Source organism: Protopterus annectens, chromosome 6.part0, assembly GCF_019279795.1.
Source record: "Protopterus annectens isolate FY-2018-M chromosome 6.part0, PAN1.0, whole genome shotgun sequence".
Taxonomy (NCBI): domain Eukaryota; kingdom Metazoa; phylum Chordata; order Ceratodontiformes; family Protopteridae; genus Protopterus; species Protopterus annectens.
Window position 1 is genome coordinate 976,700,938 of NC_056737.1, and position 20,167 is coordinate 976,721,104.

General features: G+C 41.8%; 1 protein-coding gene across 1 annotated transcript in view; it reads left to right on the top strand.

Moving 5' to 3' along the window:
• CLMN (calmin) overlaps positions 1-20,167 on the top strand; it is a 1,136,927-nt gene that overhangs the window by 1,075,323 nt on the left and 41,437 nt on the right. The window contains exon 15 of the mRNA XM_044073600.1: positions 8,556-8,620. Coding sequence (XP_043929535.1) covers positions 8,556-8,620 — 65 coding nt within the window. The remainder of the gene's footprint in view (positions 1-8,555; positions 8,621-20,167) is intronic.

Genomic DNA, 20,167 nt, shown 5'->3' on the forward strand with positions numbered 1-20,167 from the left:
TAGTACTGCTTAGGTTTGTTGTAAAGCAACATTGTTGATGAACCTCTGCAAAACAAATAAGGAACAAGTCAGTTAAGTCAGTATAAAACAGCAGTCTCTTGTGTCTACACACTAGCAATTGCCCATCTTGCAAGACCCCAGTGTTTGAAATAAAACAAGACTTAATTCATATCTATCGTAAATGTGGTTTTATGTTAGAAGACTGCCTATTCCAGTCACTACGATATGCCACTTAAGATCAACCACACAGTGGTGACTAAGGGGTTGCATATTCTCACAAAGTCTCAGTCTGTGTCTTTTTCCTGAAATAAATTATTATTTGGGTAAATAATGTGTAGCTTCATTGTTAATACTGTACTAGGTTCATGGTTTTTGCTGAATTTGGATGATTTTGTGAAAAAAAATAATTATTGTGGTGGTTTCCTAGTTGAAAGAAGAAATTGGTGCTTTTTGGAGATCCAAAGACACACCGATGCAAAGGCCCAAATAATTATTGTGGTGGTTTCCTAGTTTCACCATTAGTGATGAAGGCTTGGTTGCCGAAACTGGTCTGATTTTTCATGGTGTGGCCACAATAAAAGGAGTATATACACTCTATGGGTGCTGGCTTTGGTTTTTTGGAGTGCTTTATGGTGATACCATGTACCTAGCTGTCGACATACTCCTTATTGAGCCCGAGATAATGACAACTGCATGGAAACCAGAGGATGGGCCCTGTGTTCAATCCCAAGCCAAGGGTCAAAGTTTTCCTTTATTGTTCAGTCGTTCCTATTAAGTATAAATTGCAGAGGTAAAGATCTCTATATCCATCTAAAGTGATACCCTTCTCATCAACCACATTTAAATGTCCAGTGGAGGTCATCTTGAACACATTCTCAAGCTGATCCTTCCCCTTTCACAATGGTGATCAGTGCACTGTCCATTCAAAACAAGTCATATTTTGTTGTTGCCAATGTTTTGATTTTTTTAGTGTTCAAGGAAAACAGGGCATCCTCAAACTACAGCTACAGACCTGATGAGGTTCAAGACATCCTCACAGAGTGGACACATGACTTAACCTTGTGGGGGAGACAGAACAGTAACAGTTAAAACTTGTAAATGGGGGAGTGATAAAAGAAACTAACTACCCCTTAGAGTCACATATGGAAAATCAATATTACCAATACAGAGAATCAACTTTTTTTATGAATTCTGTAAGTAATGCTGCAGCCAGCAGACTGACAGGGTTGCAGTTTTTTTCTGTGGGGGTTCTGCATTCAATTTTTAATCTTTTTATTTCATGAATGAGTTGTAGTCAAGCTGTGAAAAAGCAGCCACAAAATGTGATGAACATTCTAGTAACGTAAACAGATGCCATTCAGTGGGTGCATCTTAAACTCTTTGACCTACATTACATGACACTAAGGTTGTTATTGTAGCACAACTGAAAGACGTTTTAAAGTCTATATCCAGATCCCATCCCTCAGCCACTCACCACCCCTACCCCAGTTGCAGAAGCAAAACATGCTGTTGTAATGAGAGAATGTAAAAGGTACACTGACTGCTCAAGGCAGAAAAAGCATCCAGTCTGCCCTCTCCCAGCCGACACACCTAAAGTTCTTTTACCCCTTCCCTCATGCTGTTGTTGCAGTGTAGATTGTTCCAGAAGGAGCCGCTGTCCCCAAAGTAATGTCCAGTTAGTCCCTGGTTTGGAATTTCAGCAGAGACACATTGTTTTTTTTTAAGTCAGATGAAGCTTCAGAACGTCAGCAGTCTTCCTACTTCTCGTTTAAATGATTTCTGGATTTCTCCTTCAGAGAGGCCTTACAACACTTAACAGATTTCCATATCTTGTCTCTGGTAGTTCTGCAGCACTTAAGAGATTTCAATATCTTACTTTAGGTAGCTCCTGTACTGCAGTGGTGGTGCTGCGGTAGCGTTGTCACCTCACAGTTCGACGTTGCCCGTTCGATTCTCAGTTAGAGCGTCTTCTGTGTGGCGACATGCATGAATGGGCATTCCTTCGTTGAAGGTTGTGTGTTAGGCCCGGCAAGTCAGTACATAAAAATCTACTGCCAATCATTAGGAGTTCCGCTGTGGCGACCCCTAACCTGGAAAAGCCGAAAGACACAACAACAACTTTAGGTAGCTCCTATGCCCCACTCCCAGGCCATCCCTGCCCTGAATTTGGTCTTTTTGAATGTCATTTTAGAGGTCTGAGGCAGAATGACTCTGCTGAAGCAGCTCTAGGACAACCAATGCTCTCCGCTTGTCTTCATACAGTTTGGGTATTTTTTTTTTTTTAGTTCTGCCATCTTGGCAGGTCTTCCAAATGTGCAGAGGCTGTGCTTCAATCTCTGAACTATGGAGATTATAGAGCCACTTGAGGGTCAGGCTTGGCAGGAATGTGTAATCCTCTGCAGCACTGAGCCTTACAGGCTATCAGCTGTGCATGTCAGCTGTCCAGGTTCTAGTTCTTCATTTTGGAGTCATTTCCAAGACCCTCACAGTGTCATCCTTCTTTCTAGCTGCCTTAAGCTCTGTAATGGTTTCTGCAGTGGATACCTTGGCCAAGCTGTCAAGTATGGCTTTGTGCTTGGAGAACAGGACATTGTTGAGAGCCCAGTGTCAGTGGTGCAACAAGTAACACTCTTACCTTTGATGCAGAAGCCTGCGGGATCTATTCCCATGCCAGGTAGATTGCTAGTTGACATTGAATAAGGGGGGTGCTGCACACATGAGTGTGTCATTCATATGAGATGTTAAACCAAACTGCCATCTGCTCGAGTTGGTGGTTATCTCACGTGGTTATAAAAGACCTCATGACATCTATGAAAAATAAGAGAATTTCCCCTAGCAGTATAAAATACCAACTTGGGTATCCCCAAAAAGAGGCCACAAACTTTGTAGGACTAACATTGTAAACAATAGATAAATAAAATAAAAAAAATAATGAAATTAATGCCTTGAGAAAAATTTTCATTTTTTCCTATCTTCCTAGATGCTAAGTTTGATAGCAATAGATATTTTTTGCAAAGGTTGTAGTCATTATTTAATGACTACCCACAGTTACTAAGCATACAAAATAATAAAACGCAATACAAATAGACAACTGCCACAAACTGTAGAACGTTTATTCATCAGACTTAGTATCTCATCTCAAATGCCTTCTGAGAATAAAAAACACCTAAAAAGTCCATCTGTTATATAGTTACACAGTTAAAATAATTAAACAAATACAATCGCCTCACAGTAAGACGTTGTCCTGTTCGATTCTCAGCTAGAGCGTCTACTGTGTGGAGACGTGCGTGAATGGGCATACCTTCGTTGAAGGTTGTGCGTCAGGGCTGGCAACTCGGCACGTAAAAATCTACTGCCAATCATTAGCGGACTGGAGTTCCACTGTGGCGACCCCTAACCGGGAAAAGCCAAAAGACACAGCAAACAAATACAATTAATTAATCAAATATCTCCAATTACATTCCTTATAAAATCCAACTGGTTCTAAAGTCTTATATTTTAAAATAAACATTGTTTCTTTATGTAAAAATGTATCTTTTATTTCCATATATTCCTCCAATCAATTCTACACTTACTTTCGCTAAAATACAACCTTTCAAACACTCTGGATTTCCATCATGAAACTGCTTAAAATGTAACTCTAACAGACTCTCCAATTTCTTATTTTTAATATCCCTTATATGTTCCTGTAAGCACACTTTAAAAGCCCTACAAGTTTCCCCCACATAAAATAACTGACATGAGCACTTCAATGCGTATATTATACCTTCAGAAATACATGTAAAACTATCCCTAAGATAACAATTCATCCCATTAATCTCTGAAAACTTGTTCATTACATATTTACAAATTGAGCATTTTTTTACATTTAAAAGTACCTTAAAGGGATATCCCCACCTAAAACAGTACTAGGTGGATTAAAACTACTATGTACCACCATGTCTGCTAAATTACGCCCCCTCTTATAAGAGACTAAGAGGAAATTGTTCACTAAAGCCCCCGATGATTTATCCCTCAATATAATGAGCCAGTACTATTTTATTAAATTAATCACCTGCTCACTCAAAATATTATAAGTTGAAACAAAGTAAATATTTTTCTTTCTTATCTTTTCTACTTAGATCAAATTTTCCATCAAACTGTCTCCGACTACACCTTTTTTTAGAAGCCTCATTTCCCCTATTTGTTAAATCATTACCGTAACATATACTATACACCTTAGATGCAGAAGCCTGTGGGTTCAATTCCAGTGCCAGGTAGATCGCTAGTTGGCATTGACTAAGAGGGTGCTGCACTCCTGAGAGTGTCATCATGCATATCAGATGTTAAACCGAGGTGCCATCTGCTTGAGTTAGCAGTATCTCAGGTGGATGCAAAAGGTCTCATGACATCTATCAAAAAGAGGAGAATTTCTCCTAGCAATATAAATACCAACTTGGATCTCCACAAAAAGAGGCCACAAGCCTAGTAGGACTAATCTTGTCAACAAAGGATACATAAAATAAAAAATAATGCCTTGAGAAAGATTTAAATTTGTTTTCTGGATGCTCTGTTTGATAGTAGTTTTTTGCAAAGGTTGTAGTCATTACTTAATGGCTGCCTGGATGAGCGGATTCTCAACTCTCATATTATTCCTTTTCCCACAGTCTGAGTTCTTGTTGTTCCAGGTGAGCAAAAACATTCATTACATTTGCCATATTTTTTATTTGCATTTGTTTACTGATAAATTCTCACTGGGCAAAACCTTTTCTGCATAAGCCCTTGTAGAAAAGCTCCAGTATAATAATAAAGTAGTAAAAAGATTTACAAAGTTGTTACCAGTTTAGTTACAAGTAAAGAATACATAGAAGGTAATAGCTTTTTTGGATATCAACAAGTAAAAATGTTCAACAAGTTACATAATTAACATATATTTTGACAAGATTATTGACAGTTGTGTAATACAAGTGTCAAGTCAGTATGAGGTAATGTGTACAAGATGTATAAAATTGTGATGCGAGTGACATCAGATTAGCAGGTAATATCTTTTTGAACATTAACTATTTAATGTATTGACTAGTAGATGTAGAATACACTTTCATATGGTAGCTATTGTAGGTTGTAGAAATATGAAAGAAAAGCAAAGGTAAAAGAAATTTTGAGGAAGTGACTACAGTCAGGAACACACAAGGCCAGAACACCTTGCCTGTTTCTGTCCCCATACAGGCTGTTTTGTTTTAATTGTCCTTGAGTGTCTCTTCCTCCATGATTCAGGCTGTTTGGGTCATGGCGGAGTAGAGTTTGGCAGCTTCTAGGTTAGGCCTCAGTGGGATAACTGAATCCAAGGGCCTGACAGTAGGGGGCTCCTGGTCACCTCCTTTTCTGCTGTTTCATCTTCTCTTTCTTCCTGGGTTCTCCATCATGCAGCTGAGGCTGGCCCAGATTCTGCTGGTCTGTGGGCAGTGGATCAGGGATGGCTTGGTTGCCTGCCCTTCTTCCAGTGCCATGCCTTCCGTCATCCAACTGTTTATGGTTTTACTCCCATCTCTGTCTACCATCAGAGTTATGGAAGGTACTTTGGAATGCTGGCCTCCCACTCATCCTGCTTTTGGACCTCAGCTACAGTCCGTTGTTGTCTGTAGGGAACAGACCCCCTATTGGTGGTGGTGGGCTTTTCCCCCTCTGTTCTCAGAACCTTTCTGGGAATTGTCTTGTGGATTAAAAGGTGACTCCTCTGCACCCCCTTTCTTGCACTCCATTGCCTTGTTTTACTATTCCTGTACCATGAGATGTCAAGCTGGGGATCACCTTATTTCTTTGTGGAAGAATGTTAGGATAGCCTCTTCTGCTTGTGGCTGTGAAGTCTCACAATCTCACTCAGGGGTCATCTGTTTAGGCAGGTAGTTTTTCTTTCTTTACTAGACTCCTCTTCTTCGAATAAGTCCAGTATTACTTAACTTCATTGTCTTGTGTATGGGGTTATGGGGCTCCAGTTGGTTCAGGCAACTTGTAACTGTACTGCTACTCCATCCTTGTAATACCTTGGCATTCTACTTGCAGAAGGGGCTGAAGTTATTGGAGGCCTGGGGCTAGCTTTACCTATGACCACACCTCATGGAGCTGGGAACAGGATTGAAGCCCAGGGCCAGCATATTTCTGCTTACTGAGGTGATCCTCCCATCCATCATCCATGCATCCCCTTCTACAGCTATGTGTGGGACTCTGGGGTTGGAGAAATTGACTGGGCTGTACCTAGATTTGTGGAGCGATGTGATTTTATTTGGTCTTTCCTTTCCTTTGAATCAAATTTAACTAATGCCTTTTTTCTGAGATTGGCTAGTGGTTCTTTCGCTGTTTTCCTAGTCTCAGTGCATTTGGCAGCCCCTGCCTCTTCACTGGAGCCCACCTTACCCTTAGAAACAACAGTAAACAAGTGGCACTGTCATAGTTCTTTCCTTATGGTGAATGGAGTTCCTGTGACCTGCTTCTTTGATCTGGTGCAGTTGTGCATGCATTTAGGGAGGGTTATGCCACTGGAAAGATTTTCTGTGGCCTGCCTGTCAGGTCCACCATTTTTGGAGCAGGAACAGGAGTAAGACTGCAGAAGTGGGACTCTCTGATGGCAAGTCATGTCCACTTGTGGTGGTATTGCCTCTCTCACTTATTCTTGATGGGCAGTAATTCAGAGAAATGTCAGGTAGATGTGTCCCTTCTGTTGGTTCTTGATCTGTAGACCAGTCCATGTCCCAGCTTTTCTCATGGACAGAGTTATTGTCCTTTGGTCTCCCACCCCTTGGTGTTTGAGGGTATACGTGGATTGTGTTACCATAGATTGACTTGGGAAACTTCCCTGGGCCTGGTCAGAGACTTGTCCAACTTGTGAGGTGACTTTAGAATTAGGATGCATGAATTAAACCTTTCTTTCTCATCTGCTGAAAAATGTCTGGGATCTTTAAGAGGAGCAGGGAGCTACTGGGCCCCCCTGCTTAGATTCAAGTGTGAATGATAACTTCATATGGACCAAGTGGTATTTTATGCCATAATGGTCCTCTTATGTAGATGTCCAGTAGGTTCAGAATGCCAGTTGCTCAACCCAAGTTCCATTGTGGAGACTAAGGTACATAATTTTTCTTCACTAGTAAAAAGCATGAGAGGAGGCCAGCCAGGCTGCTCAAACATCCCCTCTCTTAGTGTAAAGATGTTTCCCCTTTAGGAGTGTTGAACTCCTTGTCAGGTAAGTGTGCCTGCATGCTGTTGGACCCTGGGGACAAGAGTGTGGGAGCTCATCTGTGGGTTATTTCCTTTCCTGATGGCTTTGGCTCCTCTCATTGTCATAGTTCTCTGGGATTCTAGAATGATCTTCTTCTGCTCTCCATTGTGAAAGGGCATGTTCTCACTTCTCTGGTGAAAGTATCTTCATTCCTTGTTCTGTCCATTCCACTGAAGCTAGGAGGAATGTTGTGCTGTCTCACTTCCAGGAACAGTATGATCTTTGGTTGGTGGGGGTGGCTTTTTTAGAAGTATGTGATTCCGTTTTGCTCAAGCTCCTACTTCATTTAATGATGCTACAAGTGAGATGTGTACAGTTGCATCTTTCCCTTGGGATAGAGTATTCAATTTCTCTGTACCATTAGATGCTACACCCACTAGTCCTGGCTAAGCTCTGTTTCACCCATCTCAAGGAGTAGTTTCCCCACCTTATTTGCATGGTTTGCCCTTAGTAACCTTTGTCACTGTGGCAGGTTTGGTCCAGAGTGCTGTCTTCCTGGGCTCCTTTCGTTTTTGCTTTCCCAAGTCACAGAGCTGAACTTTTGAACTGATTGTTCCACAGCACTTAGTCATCCAAATGGCCATCTTGTGGTCCCTGGTCCTGCCTTACTGATGATTTTACTGCTTGGGATTCAGTTCAGCCATAAGACCCATCAAGGATGGTCCCCAGTGTTAGACTTAACATATACTTTCTTACCACATCAGCTGATCTGCAGAGAGGATGATTGGGATCCTTCTAACCTTCCTTTGTTTTCAGAATTCCTGCAAGTTGACAAGTATATACTTTAATATTAGTTATTAGCAGTGGGGATGCTAAGGCTTCATTGTTGCTGAGTTGCAGTTCAAAGTTTGCTAGTGACAAGAGGGTGAACTGGATTTTATAGAGAGATGAGTACTTCTGCATTGATGCATGACATCCCAGCATCTGCCGTCGTGGAGATTCATCTGTTCTTCAGTACTGGAATTTCTAGAAAAAATTCTGAATACTAGTTGGTGGAGAGGATAAACCAAACCACAGTACCTATGGAGGAGGTTTCTTTTCCTTTATTAATAAATATGATAAGAAAGGATATGTTATGTTTCTGTCTGTAGTGCCATTCTGAAGTCATTGATTTTGGAAGAGGCCAAGCAGCTGTATTGCTAACTACAGAAAGAGTTGCATTTTAGAAATGGTCTGCCTTCCTTATTTCAATTGTAAGTATTCACATGGCGGCTCACATTTTATTACAGTGTGTGAAAAAATCTGAGTTTTGTTTTCGATTTAATGTGAAACTGCATTTTGATGCTGTTTTCTATGAAAATTTCAGGAATGCAAGAATGTAGCAGAAAAGAGTCTTTACAACAGAAATGAAAAAAATGTTGCTGGAATCGGGTAAGTTGAAAAAAAAAAACTCCCAGCATTTTTTTAGAATGGGTAGTATACTTTGTTGACATTTAACCTGCACTTAATAATGAATTTTGTAGAAGGCTTTTCCCAGTGCTGTTGAGAGTGTATTGCGTGAGTTACCTAAAACACAAATTCTTATGCACAGTACTCTTTGGGGGGAGAAAGTAACTCTACAACATATCAATACAGTGATTGTACTGCAATATATTGTACGAGGTCTATAGCCACTGCAGTCATCTTGTGCAGCAACTCTCTTCACTTAACTCCTACTTTCGTTAAACTCACGGACCATGATTTTTTAGAGAAAATTTAAAAAAAATTAATTTTACATATTGATTTTTGTTCTCAGAGCTGTCATTCCATCATCAGCTGTGTGCATCTGCAGGCAAATATTACCTGGCACACTAATACCCTTAATGAGGGTAAGTTATTTTTCAGAGAAAGTTGAAAAAATGTATAATGGAGTTAGTTATCCATAGGCAATGTGGGACAGAGAGGTCTTTTTCAATAATACAGTCGGTTAACTTTTAGTGCTGATCTAAATCACCTGACTTTCAAGCTTTGCTTTCAATCTCAGATTGCCTATGGATAGCCTGAATAACTTATTCAAGGAATTATTAACTGTAGATCACTGTGCATGTTGTACTTTACCAGCCACCGTAGCACTCAGCATACTGGGTTTTGACACCAGGTATCTATCTCAGTGAGACCCTTTTGGAGGATGTGTGTGTCTGGAGAGTCAGTTATAGCCCCTAGTTTGCAGTCGTCTGCGAACTTGGTCAGCCATAGTCCTCCTGTGCTTGCCTGTACCTCTGAGAAGTATATCTGAACAGGAGTAGTCCTAGGACTGAGCCCTGGGGAATGCCACTTGTAACCGGTTTAGAGTCAGACCTAGCTCCCGCAACTCTTACCATATGGGTTCTGTCCATGAGCCAGCTGTCAACCCATGTCGTGACATAGGGATGTATGTTTAGGCTGGTGAGCTTGTCTATAATACCTGAGTGGGGAATGGTGTCGAAGGCCTTTGCGAGGTCTAGGTAGGCTGTGTGGACCACCTTTCCCTCATCTATAGCCTTGGTAACTGTCTCAAAGAAGTCCACCAGTTTAGGAGGCATGATCTGCCCTTAACAAAGCCGAACTGGGTAGGGTTCAGTGTTTGGGGGTTCCCAATGTCTCTGTTAATGAGATCCATGATGATGCGCTCCATAGCTTTGTAGACCAAGCTAGTCAGGCCTATAGGGCGATAGTTCCTGGGGTCCATTGGGGCTCCACCTTTATTCATCGGAGTAACCATTGCTGTGCGCCACTCTGTGGGCACATAGCCTGTGGAGAGGCTGAGTTTATACACTGTGTTTAGGTGAGAGGTTAGTTCATCTTTGAGCTCATGTAGGATGCAGCCTGGGACACCATCTGGTCCCATTGATTCTGTGTTTTTGGCTTTGGAGAGGGCTGTTTTAACCTGAGTGTCTGTGATTTCAGGGGCACTGCATTCTTCTGGTATAGTCATGGGCCCTTTTGGGGGTGAGAGGAGGGTGAAGTTTGCACTGAACCTGTCTTCCAGGATGTTGGCTATATCGGTCGGTTCAGTGTATTTTGTGCCATTCTGCACTAACTCTGAGCAGATCTGAGAATTGCCACTTAGATTCTTGACATAGCTAAAGAATGCCTTGTGGTTATCTTTGGAGTCCATGGCAATTTTTCTTTCAAAGCTAGCCTTGGATACTTTTACAAGGGAATGTAGTTTCTTGCTGATACTGATCAGGGATGTCTTCCCTTCTTGGGATTTTACTCTTTTCCGTACTAGTTTCCTCCTTGTATTGTATAGCTTGTTTATGGCAGGGTCTACCAGACTGGTTTCCTTTTCTTGGAGGAGTGAGTCTTGGTTTTGTTTGGAATAGCACGATCCATGCATTCTTGTAGGTGCCCGTAGAGTGCATTAGTAAAGGATTTTGCAGCTTGGACAGCGTTATCCTTTAGCATGGGATCTTTGAAACTTCCCACCTCGGTCTTAAGTAACGTGAAGTTTGTTTTTGAAAAGTTTTTCATGGTGGTTTCTTTGACCGGGGGTGGTGGCGGAATGTGGATAATCCAGAGTGATTAGTTTATGGTCAGATCTAACCAGCAAGGGATTGACCTCCGGTGTGGAACACCGGTCGCCCATGTTGGTGATGACCAGGTCCGATATGTTGTCACCTCTGGTGGAGGTGTTGACCAGTTGATCCAGGGTGTTTGAGTTTATAAATTGTAGGGAATGTTGGGCAAGGGAGTTGGTACTTGAGTAGTTCTCCCAGTTAATGTTTGGGTAATTGAAATCACCCAATGTCAGGGTGTTTGGTAGGACCTTTATGTTTCCCAGTGTTTCCAGGAATGCGGAGTGCGGGTCCTGGGACATGGTGGGTGATCTATAGCAAGCTATAATTTTAATAGCAGATGTTCATCATGTTTCACTGTTGCAGTCATTACTCTTGGGTTATCCTGCTGGCAGGCTACCCACAGTTGGCCTGAATTCCAAAGTCCTGGTCCAGCGTCGGTTGCTGTCGCCTCTTCCCTGACGTCAGTGTGCCAGGGGTATAAAAGATGCAGCTGACACCTTTTTCTTCAGTCTTTCTTGCCGCGCGGTGCCCGAAGCAAAAGCAGTTCGCAAGTGCTGGTCGGCCGACTCCTGAGATTTTCAAATCCGAATTTCAGAACTGAAGTCTTCATTAAAGCTAAGTACCCAATTGGAGAAACTTTTTTCTTGCTCCAGAACGATGTCAGAAAAAGTTAACAATTGTATTTCTTGTGGGAAGCAAATACCTCATAAGGATTTTCATTCTTACTGTATTCTTTGCCTAGGCCCTGACCACGACGTTGCTAGCTGTCAGTTTTGTGCTAGATTTAACCAATGCATTATTAAGCGTCGGTTCGATTTTGCTTTTCATTACTTTGGCAGAAGATTTAACTATATAATGCCGTCAGAACAGCCGATGACCGGAGTTTACAAAAAACGCAAGGACAAGGAAAAGGATAGGTATCCGAGGTCCAAAACCGACAACAAGGCCTCCGTTAGGCAAGTCGCTGGTTCGCCGATTCTCACTGAGGCGCTTTCGCAGCCCCTGGTGCCCACTACCTCAGAGCTACAGGCCGCTTCCGACTCCCACGTGGAGCCGACTGGACCTCTGGATACTCAAGGTATTGGACACTTGGAAATCATCCCCTCAGATGGGTCTGGAGCCGCTGAGCAGGCATCGGCTTCTGAGGGTTTCTTCAGACCTACACAGTTATATGTTAAACCATCTTCAGCTTCAAAGACAAAGACTAAAGCAGCTCTAAAGACAAAGAAACAAGTACAGCATTCTCCTACTCAGACTTCCATGCCTAAAAAACAGATGCTTAAAATGGCTGAAGACCTAATTACTTTGATCAGGGGTTCCCATCCCCCTCCTGATAAGAGGCCTAGGCAAGAGACAGAATATGATTCTTCTGATCAGGTTTCAATTTCCTCTGATTCCTCTTCTGAACAGCGATATTCTTTTCCTCCCTATGACGATTCTGATGCTGAAGAATCCATTCCTTCAGCCTCTCCTCCTGAGGATTATTCTTTTGGGGAAACCCTGCATACCATGAGGGAGCATTCCAACTGGGAGAGCCAAAATTACTCAGAATCTAAGAAAAGGCTCAGAGACTTTCTGCTACTACTTCAGCACAGACCTCTTGCTATTCCACCTGTTCTAGACATTGTAGATGATGTATTTTCAGAGTCTGGCCTGTCCCCCTGACTCTTTACCCCCTGCACCTGCTAAGCCAGACAGATACTACAGGTCCCAGACTCTCGTAAATTCCTATATAAAACCCTGCTGCTGACCCAGAAACTATATCTCAGGGTCCCAAAGGGGTCAAAGCTTCCACTGCAAGAAACCCTGTCCCCTCTGATAGGGATTCTAGGGCACTAGACAGATGGGGGAAAAAAGTTTACACTTCTGCTACCTTGGCTGTAAGGGCTTTAAATTGTCAGTTTCATATGCTTAAATATCAGCAATACTTAATGTCACTGCTTAAACAGAAAATGTTGACAAATTCTGAATGTTCAGAAAACAAGGAAATGCAGGATTTATTGCATGCTGCTGAACAAGTGGGAAAGCATACTTTGCAATGTGGTTATGATTCACTGAAGGCCTCTTGCAGGGTCGCGTTTACAGGTTCTGTTATTAGAAGGCATGCTTGGTTAAAGGAACAGAATCTGCATGATCATGTTAAAGCAAAATTATTAGATGCTCCATTATACCATGATACTTTGGTGCTAAAGCAGAAGAGGTGTTGAAGAAAATGGAGGATAAAGCAAAATCCATGCAGACAGTTAAGGATTTCTTACAGGTACAGCCACCCAGATTTAGCAGGAACTGGCCTTCAAAAAATTGGTCCTTTCCAGTGTCAGACAGGCCACAAAGAGGCAGACAGATGTCCCAGAGGCAGATCTCAGCCCCAAGGCTCATACAGGCCTAAACAATGGGGAGCTCCTACCTCCAAAAGCAGAGAAGATAAATCACAACCTTACAGGAAACAGTCCCAATGACTTTCCTCTACCAGATCCAAGCACTTATCTTTTGGCAGCCCCCTTAAGGGGAAAACTAGCACTTTTTTCACCAAATTGGAAAATTATTCCCTAGGACAAATGGGTCTTGAACATAGTGTCCCAGGGCTACAGGTTCCATTTTCACACCCTACCAAGGGCAAAAGGTATGCCAGACCTGCCACACAATCAATGAGCAGAGGCACAAAAGCAAATTACAGCCCTCATGGACATGAGGGCCATTCAACAAGTACCACAGCAAGAGCAGGGGCAAGGATTTTACTCGAGACTTTTCTTGGTGCCCAGAAAGGACAAAACCTGGAGACCAATACTGGACCTGTCTATACTAAACATGTTTCTGGAGGTTCCAAAATTCAAGATGTTGACTCTACAGCAGCTACTGCCCATGCTGGGCAAGAAGGCTTGGCTCGTAACTTTGGACCTAAAAGAGGCATACCTGCATGTCCCAATCAGACAATCTTGCAGAAGATACCTCAGATTCATAGCTGGCTCAATGCACTACCAATACTCTGCACTACCCTTTGGCTTATCTACTGCGCCCAGGGTCTTCACAAAATGCCTGGCACCAGTAATTGCATTTTGCAGACAAAGAGGAATTCAAATATATCCCTACTTGGATGACTGCCTTATTCAAGCAGAGAACAAAGACATTCTTCTAAAGCATCTGGCGTTTGTAAAAAGATTACTAATTTGCCTAGGGTACACAGTAAATGTAAAGAAATCAAAACTAGTACCCTCTCAAGAGATAATATTCCTGGGTGCAAGCTTAAGTACAACTGTCCAGATGGCTTATCTCACGCCAGACAAACAAAGGTAACTGACTTCTTACTTCAAAAAGTTGGCAACAAAGACCCAGTTATCTGCAAGGAAAATCCTGCAGGCCTTGGGCTTCATGGCATCCTGCATTCTACTAATTCCATATGCCAGACTGCATATGAGGAAACTACAATGGCATCTAAATTTGTTTGGACTCAGCATTGCCACAGCCTGGAGACAGTAATTACCCTTATTCCCTGCCTGCAACAGGAGTTTCGATGGTGGGCACAGGCCTGTCACCACAACAAGGGTCTGCCATTCACTTTATCCACAGCCAGACAGACACTGACAACGGATGCATCAGATTATGCCTGGGGGACCCATATGGTAGGAAAATGTATTCAGGGCACATGGCCTGCAAGCCAGATGCATCTTCATATCAATCAAAAAGAGATGCTAGCTGTTCAGAATGCCCTGACAGCTTTCAAGGATCTACTTCATCCAGGACAGCTACTGATAAAGACGGACAATACTACGGTCATGTGGTACATAAACAAGCAGGGAGGCACACATTCTTACCCCCTCTGAAGACAAGCAATGACCTTGTGGGACATAGCATGGACTTATCAAGTTCACCTGCAAGCACAATTCCTGCCAGGAAAAACAAATACTCTGGCAGATTTAACTAAGCAGAAACCTCATGGATCCCCACGAGTGGAAACTGGATCCACAAGTCTTCAGCATGATAACAAGGAAATGGGGATGCCCAGACATAGATCTATTTGCCTCCCCTCACAACTGCCAATTACAGAGATTCTGCACAAGGATTTATCACAAACAAGCATGGAAAGTGGACGCCCTATCCTTCAGCTGGAAAAATCTAACAGTATATGCCTTTCCTCCACTGCCTCTCCTTCCCAAGGTACTCCTAAAGGTCAGACAAGAGAAGCCAAAAATGCTACTGATTGCACAAGACTGACCACGCCAGCACTGGTACCCAATCTTAAAGAGCTTGTCTCAAGGTCCAGCATGGATATTGCCTCAAACTTCTCACTTGCTGACCCAACAAAACAATCAGATCCTGCACAGCCAACTCAGGACCTTAAATCTGGCAGCATGGCAGATAATGTAGCCATTCAGAACACTCCTCTTTCAAAAGCTGTTATGGATGTTATCTTGGAGGCCAGAAGGCCCAGTACCAGAAAATCTTATGCAGAAAAATGGAAGAGATTCTGTGCTTGGAACCAGTAACAAGGCATTGACACGTATGTACCAAATATTCCTCAGATTTTACAATACCTAACTGAGATGCTGGACAAAGGCCTTTCCTTTTCATCAATGAAGATTTATTCATGCCTCTGCCATTTCAGCCCATTACAATATGGAACCACCTATCTTTTCTCATCCTTTAATAAGGCAGTACCTCAGAGGGGCCAAAAACATCAGGCCTCCAAGGAGAGCATGGGATCTCAATTATGTCTTGGAAAAACTCACACTGCCCCCTTTTGAGGCAGCCTCAACAGCTGATATAAAATTCTTATCCTGGAAAACAGCTCTGCTCCTAGCAATAACCTCTGCAAGACGAGTCTCGGAGTTACAACCACTCATGGCTGTCAAACCTTTTATCATTTTTTATCCAGACAGGGTTTCTCTGAGGACAAACCCTACATTTATGCCTAAGGTGGTGTCCAGTGTGGCCCTCAACCAAACCATTCACTTGCCTGCCTTTTATCCAAACCCACAGAACAAGGGTGAGAAAATTCTGCATTCTTTGGACATACACAGACAGCTACGCTTCTACTTGGACAGAACTAAAGGTTTCAGAAAGACTGTGCAACTTTTAGTGTCATATGCTGCAGGATCACAAGGAAAGGCTATCTCAAAACAGACTATTTCTAAATGGATAGGTCATTGCATTCATTTCTGCTATTCTCAGCATGGCAAATCAGTGCCTAAGGGCATTAGGCCTCATTCTACCAGAGCAGCAGCCACTTCAGCAGCCTTCCTCAGAGGAGTACCAACCAAAGACATCTTAGAGGCTGCAACTTGGAGTTCAGTGCACACTTTTACAAAGCACTACCACTTACCTCTTTACTCTAAATCCAGAGCAGGCTTTGCCACTGCAGTTCTGCAGGGCCTCTTAGCCTCTTCTAATCCTATTTAGCTCAGCCACCCATACTCAGCTTTGGGATTCAACCCAAGAGTAATGACTGCAACAGTGAAACACGATGAACATAGTACAGTTGTGTACCTGCCATAAATGTAGATGTTCGAGTGTATTCACTGTTGCAGTCCAGGTTACCCTTCCTCCGTCCCCCTTTCTTTTGCTGGGGTTTATCTGTACTTCTCTATTCTATACAACCTATGTGGTGTATTTGCTTATAGATGAAGGAAATGTTACTTTAGTGCATGTATGTTTATTGGCATAATATATTTAGCCTACCCTTTTGGGGGCACTTGACATCTGGCGCAAGAAAAACTGAAGAAAATGGCGTCGGCTGCATCTTTTATACCCCTGGTGCACTGATGTCAGGGAAGAGGCAACAGCAATCAACTCCAGACCAGGACTTTGGAATTCAGGCCGACTGCGGGTAGCCTGCCAGCAGGATAACCCAAGAGTAATGACTGCAACAGTGAATACACTCGAACATCTACATTTGTGGTAGGTACACAACTGTACTTTTTGCTCGTTATTAGTTGCACGTGGATGATCGCTGAAGCATCGTGCTGTGCCACTAATCTGGAGGTGTGGGTATCCTTGATGAATATGAATACTCCCCTGCCTTTTGTATTTCGATCTGCGTTTTGTGGCCAAAATCTATGGTATTAGTTGTAGTCTGGTAGTGCTGGGGTCCTCTCTGGATGCATGCAAGTGGCATGGTGTCAAAAGTGGGGTGTCTAAAACTGCACAGTGGCAGATGGAATACGAAGTTGAAGCAACACACAAGCAATGAGGCACACTGTTAGAAGAGGAGGAATATACTGGAGTGAGCTTGCAAACAGGTCAGCGGTTATTCAAAGGTACATAAATTCGTTTAAATGATTTTTCAATCACTGAATGCTTAACCAAGTATTCAAAATGTTCAGAATAATTAAGATAAATGAAATGCCTGAAATTGAGACATACTGATAAAAGTATTCAAAGTAAATTTGAAAGTGTTTAAAATAACCCAAAATGTTTAAAATGTACAGAAAGGCTAAAACAACCAAACTTATTTGCAGTGTACTACTTTTTTGCATTAACTAAAGCTATTCGAAATGTCCAAAGTTTTTGGAATATTTGCAGTGTTTGCAGTGTCAAAGTGAAGCCTTTTCAAAAAGACTATTCTGCATTTGTGCATACTTAAAGTACCTGGCCTATGCTTATATTTAAGCATATTTTGTTGTAATGGCAGAGGGATTTCACAGATCTGAACTGCTGGTGTTTGATAAAAGAAAATGATAGTTTCATACAAGCTGCTTTTTCTGATAAAGATGCCCATACAAAGGCATCCATACTTAATTTAGCAGGCTTGGAAGCCATTGAGAGGGAACATTCATTTGTGTATGCACCTGCTGTGTATGCAGGGGAGTGGGAGAACCGCCATATTGTGATACAGGCTGAAACATGGGAACATCTGATGACACTGCTGAACTATTTACATGACTAGAAGACACAGAAGGTACACTATCCCCTGAAACTGGAACAAGAACAGCTCTGAATACATTTATATGACTAGAGTCATTGGCACAGGCAATCTGTTGCATCATAGGTTCAGTGGTAGGTAATATGTGTCTTTGGTCACATCTGAATTCCATTCCTTCCAATTGAATGATATACGATCTTAGTTCCTCACAAACTTTTTTGATAATACCCACTCAGTTGTAACCTTTGGTTGTTTGCATCCTTACAATTTCTTCTTGTCTTGCTGGTCTAAGAGATTTGCTAGATTTATTGTAGTACAACTTTTGTGACTGATGTTTCTTCAAAAGTTGGGTTTTGATCCCTTTGTTGCTCTTTGAATTTAGAATCAGTAGTTGTTTACTGAATGGTAAGGTTGTTTTTGTCTGTCTAGACATTCATTTCTGAGCAGGTGAACCAAGCAAGTTGTCTTAGGGAGTGTTTCCGAGATTGAGAAAGTTAAGGAAAACATTGGTAACATCTTTCTTAGATTTCTGTAACAAACATTTTGTACTCCGGACTGCATGCACAGTTAATCCATTGTACTGTAGATACTCAGGACTACTAGAACATGGACAAAGTCCCAATTTAGCAAATTTCGTAAACTGCTGACTTGTAAACTGTGTACTGTTGTCAGATACGACTTTGTGTGGACTACATGGACAGAAAAAATGTCTCTTCAATTTTGTAATGATAGTGGTAGACATTAGATTAGGAAGAAGGCCAATTTCAAACCAAATTGAGTAAGAGTCTACTAACACTAAGTAATGTTGACCATTCCATTTTGTACAGTCAGCCAGAGTGAATGCAGGCATGACCTGCGAGTGTGTTTGAAATAATGTGTGAGTCATTTAGCTTAAATACAAGTTGTAATTACAGTTCCTGACATTGTTTGTGTACAATAAATTTCTTGAACCCATACACCACTCTTTTGATTGCAGGAGACGAGCAACATCAACCATATATTTTATACCTTTTGGATTTACTGTTATTTCACAAAATTCAAATGAATGTGTGCTGCACTTAACCAAGTTTAAAAGAAAAGGTTTGAAAACATACCTGCACTTACACACAGGATATAAGAGTTGAAATGTGCGACAGCTGGGAGAAGATAGAGGACGGACACATGTATCAAATGTGAAAGTTGAAAATAATATCACAGGAGGGAGCAGTGAAAAAGTATAAACCGGAATAAACGATGTTTGGAACAGAAAAGTCTGAGACACCACTGTTACATAGCACTTATTCCCTCCAGCTGTATGCTGCCCCATACAATTTTAGCATCTCTTCTATGTCACTAGACTTTACCAAACCCATTCATTAACACTGATGGTTATGACCATATGGAAGGTGAGCAAAGATGATCATACTTGGGGTCTGTGGGTATTTCTCCACTTTTCTTTCCATTTCTACTATCTTGGTATGTATGTCAAATGGCCTTGGGTTGGTTGGCTGCCTCAGATACATTGCGTGTGCAACAGCTATCATAACATAACTTTTTTCTCCATGTTACATAATTGGATTCCTGTCAGAACATAACATGTATACACATTGCAGGAACTCTAACAAGCATATTACAGAAATATTTCTGTACACAAAACACAAAGGAAGCATCTTGTGCTGGGGTAGCAAGTCTTCCATGCTCCTCCCCCATGTGAGGAACTTCAACCCCCCCCCCCTCCCACACACACACACACACACACACACACACACACACACACACACACACACTGCCTTAGCTAAATTTGCTAACTATGTGGTTGTACAACTGTGGAAGAAGAGAAATCGTATTGCAGCAAAAAAACAAACAAAAAAAAAAGCACTATACCCATTTCCACCTCCAGTACGGAAATATATTTGTGCACAAATCCTTTGCAGTTTTGCAAGAATTCTTCTTCATCCCCCTGCTTCTTCACTCCATATCCCAGGAAACTCATTCAACATGAAATGGACCAGTAATTCTGAAAACTACAATCACACATATGACAGAACACCTGAATTTGCTAATACTGGTCCTTGGTATTTGTGTATCGATGTTAAAGACATCATCAAAAGTGCACACGATTATACAACATGTTCTATACATGTCCTACAAGTGTGCAGTTTCTGGGAATTCTCTTGTAACATAAATTTGGAACATTTTCAGTAATCCCCAACTGCTTAATACATTTTCTTCCACCCCACCTCACCCCCGTCATCTCACTGACCATGTGTCACTTGGACAGGTATTTAAGCCCATCTGCAGCAGTGGGCTGGCTAATCTGATTATAAAAATAACCAAAAGTATGCCAAATATGCATTAAAAAAGACCATAGCTCACTGCAAATGCTTACTTTCAAAAAATCACTTTAATAGAAAACAAAAACGAACCCCTGAGGGTTAAAACTATTTTACACACAGGTTAAGCACTTTCATCTGCTAACTGCATACTTGTTAAAATAATTCCATGATTGTGGAAAACTAAAGCAAATGGGAAAAAATGAGAACAGATAGAGCAGCTGTATGTATTTTGGGTTTTGAGCTGGTATTGGTCTTTGAAGGAAGA